The sequence below is a fragment of the Crotalus tigris genome, unplaced genomic scaffold (assembly GCF_016545835.1).
Source record: "Crotalus tigris isolate CLP2741 ecotype Arizona unplaced genomic scaffold, ASM1654583v1 scf7180000024277.1505481, whole genome shotgun sequence".
In the NCBI taxonomy this organism is placed as follows: domain Eukaryota; kingdom Metazoa; phylum Chordata; class Lepidosauria; order Squamata; family Viperidae; genus Crotalus; species Crotalus tigris.
This window is the reverse complement of record NW_024100449.1, coordinates 588,121-594,269: the sequence shown is the minus strand read 5'-3', so window position 1 is coordinate 594,269 and position 6,149 is coordinate 588,121. Positions and strand designations below refer to the sequence as shown.

The window sequence follows — 6,149 nt, the reverse complement described above, 5'->3', positions numbered from 1 at the left end:
TACTTATTTAATTGGATGGTGTGATAATGCCATTCAAATTGCCCCATTGTCCCTCCAGATGAGGAAAGCTAGTCCTCATAGTGTCTAGCTAAAAAAATGTTTGATGTCATCTTCTGGTGGAAACCGACAACTATTGTTTCTCATATAAATACATTTCTTTTTTCTCCATTCTTAATTTTGTTTCTGAAGAAATACCAAACAGTTTTATTATTTTTCTTATTTTTTTAAAGAATGAATATCTTTAAATTACGAAATTGTTTCCATATTGCCATTTGGTTAAACTTCTCTTCTTGTTAGGAATTTTTTTCCTAATCTACAACCAGGTTTTGCCCTCTTGTAACTACAATTTATTTATTCAGTGTCCTCCACTCCGAGGTAAGATGGAAGTTAGCTTGATTTTCTTTCGTGTGTCACCCATTCAGTTCCTTGAAGAGACCTCCTGCTTTCCCACATTTTCTCAAAGCTAAACATGCCCAGGTCCTTCCATAACTTTTCATGCATGATCACTTTTCATAATCAACTTGGTTGATCAACCTCATTGCCTTTCTTGGAACCAGTTCTACACTATTGGCTCCAGGGCTGTGCCTATAAATACATATTAGCAACAATCTTTCATTCTGAATGCTGAAAATAGCGAGAATGCTTTATTTATTTTAGTTTTAAATGCAAGAACTCATAAAAATCTTTGCAAAGCAGGAAACTTTAATTGAAGGCCAAAGCAGTTTGGAGACAGAGTAGTATTCTATTCTGGCAGGGAAAAGGCAGGATTCCAGCTCTCAAACGAAGAAGACTTCTCAGATATTTCAGAAGACAAATGGTGAGTTGTCTGCAATAGGATTTTCTCTTTGGAATGGTGATCTGAGGGATTCAAGCAAATTAAAACAATGAGCACAAAATCAAACAAGAGAAACATTATGTTCATGACATGATTTAACTTTTAGGAGTAACTTCAGATGCTTTAAGGTTGAGGTCCAAGCATTTCTTTTTTAGTTTGATGAGGACCACATTTTCAAATTGGGTTGAGCCGAAAAACTATAACGGGGAACACTCTTTTTGTTTTATCACCACACATGCTGCCTATTTCAACTGACCTCTCTGTCCAATCTCCAGAATTATAATTATTGTTGAACTAGGCCAGGAATGTGGAGAGCATTTGGAAGTGCTATCTGGGGAAGGTAAGCCAGAGTCTGAGACTGAACTATGAACAGAAGGCCTGGTTTGATTCCTTTGGAATATGAGAATAAACCAGCTTCTCTCTTTCTAAAACAGCCTTCCTGATTTACCTTAGAAGAATTCCATAAGAGTTCCAAAACTCCTGAAAATTTGAAAAACCATGCCTTCCCTCAGAATCAGGAGCCAATAGAAGGTAGGTTGGGTTCTGTGGTAGACCTTTTTCTATTACTCCCATTGATGTGATGCACAGAGGTTTCATATTCCTTCATTCTATGGACATGTTTGTATATACCATGCACTTTTTGTGAGTTCATTCCTAAAAACATGAAATGTATGCAAAATCTTTCTTCCTAAATAATGTATATTTGAATGCTAATTCCCAGTGTTGACCTTTAAAGTCCTACATGACATAGAGTCAGGATATTTGAGGGACTGTCTTTTCTTGATTTCATCTGCCCATCTCACATCTAAGGGAACAAGTATGCTACCGGTTCCTTTGTCTAAGGAGCTACATTTGGTGGGCCCAAAATAGTGGGCCCAGTGGTGGGATTTAGCCAGTTTGCACCACTTTGGCAGAACCGGTAGCTAATTTTTTGTTGCCCAGGCCCAGAATGAACTTCCGGAAGCAGCATCCATGCAGAGAACTGGTTGTTCACATATTTGAATCCCACCACTGAGTGGGCCTATTTGATATGGCTCCTGCATTGTGTAATTTTCTCTTCCTTCCACCCACCAATGAAGTCAGCTTCATCAATTCTCAACTTTCAGAATTCCCTTAAAACCCAGTTAGGCTAGCAGGCCTGGGGACTCCATTACTGATATCTCTCAGTCTATTATTTTTCTTGTTGAGTTTTGCTTTTAGAGTTTTTAATGTTTCTTCATTATTTTCTATAAAGATTTTAGGCAATGATAATTCTGTATTTATTGTTTATTGGTGCTGCCCAGAGTCACTTTCCATGAGTTTGGCAGCTATCTAAATTTGATTAATAAATAAAAAATAATAAACATAAATAATGATAAAAATTCTCCAAATATATGAATCTCTATTGCATTTTTTTACTGGATTAAACACTTTTAAAATCTGACAAAGTGAAAATTTCAGACAACATAACTGTACTTTGGATGAAAAGTACGTAACTGCTTAATGGTCATTAACATTTCAAGATGATAAAGTTTTACACACATATAGGAAAGGCTTTTAAACTTAGAAAAATGATCACTGCTCCCAAGGAGATCAGGAAGAAAAATTTCACTCCCTGGCAATATGAAGGTTCTGCCAAATGATGGCACAAAATTACCTGATGCAACATCGCCGAACATGATTACACTTTCCATGTTTTCTCTCTTTAGACTTGCACCGCAGTCTGCAAGTACCATTTAGGCTGTAGCACTCCCTGGTAGTTTTTGGTTTTTTGGAGGCATAGCCTGCACAGAAATGTAGAGACATGTTTAAAAAGAATTCTTTGTTGCTTAATTAGCATGCATTAGAATCAGAGGAACCATCAATGAGACTTGCAAGAGAACTTTTGCAGAACATTGGAAGATGTAGACAATTTGCATAAATAAGAAGGCAAATAAGAAAATATCATTCCTTCCTGTTATGAATGAGGGTTTTTGAGGCTGCCAATGGGATGTGAGGAGCTGTCGCTGGGTGGGAGTCAGGAAAGACCTAGGACAGAAACACAGAAAGACGGAATGTTGCAAGATGCAGTACTTAAACTCAGTGAACCGTACCCTCCACCAAAACACTTCATGCTATTCCTCTTTTCTCTCTTTTTTCCCATTTTCTCTCTTCCCCAAATGTAAATTCAGCATTTTGTGGCCATTAAGCCTGCTTGAGATGAAATGATGATTTTTTTAATCATCCACAAATGTTAGTATTGTCAAAGTCAGCTGACAAATGGCTTTTCTTTAAGCATGGCATTGTTTGTGCCACAAAGAAGGTGGTGGGGGTGGGGGAAATCAAGTTATTGTCCAAAGCACCTGAAGGCAGAACATGACACAATGGATAGAAATAATCGAGGAGAGAAGCAACCTGGAATTAAGGAGAAACTTCCTGACAGTTGGAACAATTAATTGGTGAAAAACTTGCCTCCAGAAATTTTGAATACTCCAACACTGGAATTTTTAAAGAAGAGATTGGACAACCTCTCTGAAATGGTACAGGGTCTCCTGCTTGAGCAGTGGGTTGGACTAAAAGACCTCCAAGTTCTCTTCCAACTCTATTATTCTGTAAAATAAAGGATTTTCTTTTCTTTTATGGCATAAAATTGGAGAGTTGTGGAGAGCTATTTAGTTCAACCCTCTGCTTAATGCAGAAAATCTAGAGATGAGTAATGACTCTGTTGTTAAACAGAGCAACTCCAGTGTTCTCTGAGAAACAACTTTAATTGTTGAAGCACTGACCAGCAAGCCAAGCTGGGTGCTGTTCAAATATGTTAAACTACAACTCCCAGAGTTCTCGGTCTGTCTTCCTTTAGTGGGAATTGTTGGCCCAACCTTATATGAACTTGAGGACACCAGCCTGGGATATACTCTTTTCTGATATCTTTTAAGTTGTCATAGCTCATACAGAGAGTACAGAGAAGAGCAACAAAGATGATTAGGGGACTGGAGGCTAAAACATATAAGGAACGGCTGCTGGAATTGGGTATGTCTAGTTTAACGAAGAGAAGGACGAGGGGGGACATTGTAGCAGTGTTCCAATATCTCAGGGGTTGCCACAAAGAAGAGGGAGTCAAGCTATTCTCCAAAGCACCTGAAGGCAGGAAAAGAAGCAACGGATGGAAACTAATCAAGGAAAGAAACAACCTAGAACTAAGGAGAAACTTCCTGACAGTTAGAACAATTAACCAGTGGAACAACCTGCCTCCAGAAGCGGTGAATGTTCCAACACTGAAAGTTTTTAAAAAGAAACTGGACAGCCATTTGTCCGAAATGGTATAGGGTTTCCTGCCTGAGCAGGGGATTGGACTAGATGACCTCCAAGGTCCCTTCCAACTTTAGTATTATTATTATTATTATTATTATGCTTTTAACATTTTTGTTCCATATAGCATCAACCTTATGAACTCTCAAGTTTCCTCTTTCCACTAAGCATTCAAAATGGACGGTTTTATATATATATAAAACGTTGTCAAAGTGTAAGCTAACATTGGGAAGATTTCACCTTTATAGTGACTTCCAAGGTCCCTTCCATCATCATTATCATCATCATCATCATCATTAATATTAATATTATTATATACAACTCCCCACATGCCATTGATCATCATCCATATTGGGAGAAGATGACATTTTTTTATTTGTCTTCATATTTGTGAGATTTGGAAGAGAAGACTGAAACTTATACTGAGAGGAACGATTTGAAATAATTCAAGTTTGTAATGTTAAGACCATGAAATTCTGTGTTCAAATGAAGCACAGCCCAAAATTTGCAGAATTTTGTTCTTAATCACAGCTCTAAGGAGAAATTTAATTCTCATAGAACCAGAACTACCCCCTATAAAATATTTTTTGTGGGCTCTTATATTAAGAAAAGCTAAGCTTAAGAGGTAAAAGTTTACTGTATCAAATAATATGTGGATGGTGGAGATTGAAAATTCCAGGTTGAGAGTTGTTGTAAACAGGTTCATCTTGAGAAGAAAAAAAACCATTTCATCAGTTTTCATTCCATGCCAAAAAGCCAAGCCTGTTGTGCCACAGAAGTTTCACTTGTGTGGAAACCTTTTGTAACCCCAACATTTGTGAGTCTCCTGCATGTGGCCCTTCCTCCAGCATGGATGCCTGTGGTCTGCCACTAAGAATCAGCAATTTGCAACTTAGGGTTGCTTCCCAGTGTGGTTGGTTTTGTGGTGAAAAAACAGCTTGCTGCCTGACCACCTGTTTTCTTGTATTGGGATTACAATGGAATGCTGTCTTGAAGCTTTGTAAAAATGTTCCCTATACAAAGGCAGGCTGGCCATTGCACATAGCAATTCCCTCCTCAAGTCAAAGAGGAAATCTCTCTCTCTCTCTCTCTCTCTCTCTCTCTCTCTCTCTCTCTCTCTCTCTCTCTCTCTCTCTCTCTCTCTCTCTCTCCCTTCCTCTCTCCCCCCCCTCTCTCTCCCTTCCTCTCTCCCTCTCCCCCTCCCCCTCCCCCCTCTCTCTCCAAATAATTGTCTCCCAATCACTGATATGAAAAAGGAGAAATTTAGAGTAAAACAGAATTCTTTTACAGCAATTTAGATAGAAAGAGAAATAAAACAAATATTAACCTAACAGAGGATCATTAGAAGGTGGCACCCACTTGGTTTGTGGCCAAGGTGTTGCTAATTGTACATAGATCATTTCACTCTCTTGACTTTTGATCTGACTGGGCAGCCCTCAAAGACAGAGGTTTCCTTCCTTCCTTCCTTCCTTCCTTCCTTCCTTCCTTCCTTCCTTCCTTCCTTCCTTCCTTCCTTCTTTCCTTCCTTCCCTCCCTCCCTCCCTCCCTCTCTGTCTTCTTATTCCTTACCTGCTGAAATCAGAAGGAACACAGAGAGACCAGCCAAGAAGAAATGAAGAATCTTCATAGTTGAATTAGGAGGGACAACCCAGTTAGCTTTCCAAGGGACCCAAAGACAGATATTCTTCCAGTGTTTTCACAGGAAAGCTGCAGTCCCCAATTTATACCATTTTGGGAAGTTGTGACACAGTGACAGATGAAGCAAAGTAGGATAGAAACCTATTGTCATTGTAAAATTCTTCCTCCAATTTGCCAATCTAACGATTCTTTTTGAAGCAACAAAACGGTCATAAGGAAAAATACATTCTAATTTAGTTAGATGTGTTCCAATTCCTAAATGTTTTGTTAGTGTGGACAACATTTTTGGTGGGGCAGAAATCGTGAATTGGGAGAAATATCTGTATAAAAATGCTAAGCTTTTTATGACCCATGTAAGAGCAAACAATCTTTTGACCACATAATAACAATAATTTAAATTAACAATCCA

The 6,149-nt window shown here is 38.4% G+C and overlaps 1 protein-coding gene across 1 annotated transcript; it reads right to left on the bottom strand.

The window, feature by feature from the left end:
* Nucleotides 1–610: 610 nt before the first annotated feature.
* LOC120299086 (beta-defensin 123-like) lies at nucleotides 611–5,781 on the bottom strand. Its single transcript, XM_039323529.1, has 3 exons — nucleotides 5,672–5,781; nucleotides 2,472–2,598; nucleotides 611–858 (listed from the first exon to the last, which is right to left on the bottom strand). Exons 1-3 carry the CDS (start codon nucleotides 5,727–5,729, stop codon nucleotides 804–806), a joined length of 240 nt encoding a protein of 79 aa, XP_039179463.1. The 5' UTR covers nucleotides 5,730–5,781; the 3' UTR covers nucleotides 611–803.
* Between the last annotated feature and the right edge of the window lie 368 nt (nucleotides 5,782–6,149).

Coding starts and splice junctions, on each gene's coding strand:
- LOC120299086 (XM_039323529.1), bottom strand. CDS start 5,729: ATGAAGATTCTTCATTTCTTCTTGGCTGGTCTCTCTGTGTTCCTTCTG. Junction 2,599..5,671: donor GTTCCTTCTGATTTCAGCAG/GTAAGGAATAAG, acceptor ATTTCTGTGCAG/GCTATGCCTCCAAAAAACCA. Junction 859..2,471: donor GTTCGGCGATGTTGCATCAG/GTAATTTTGTGC, acceptor TGAATCCCTCAG/ATCACCATTCCAAAGAGAAA.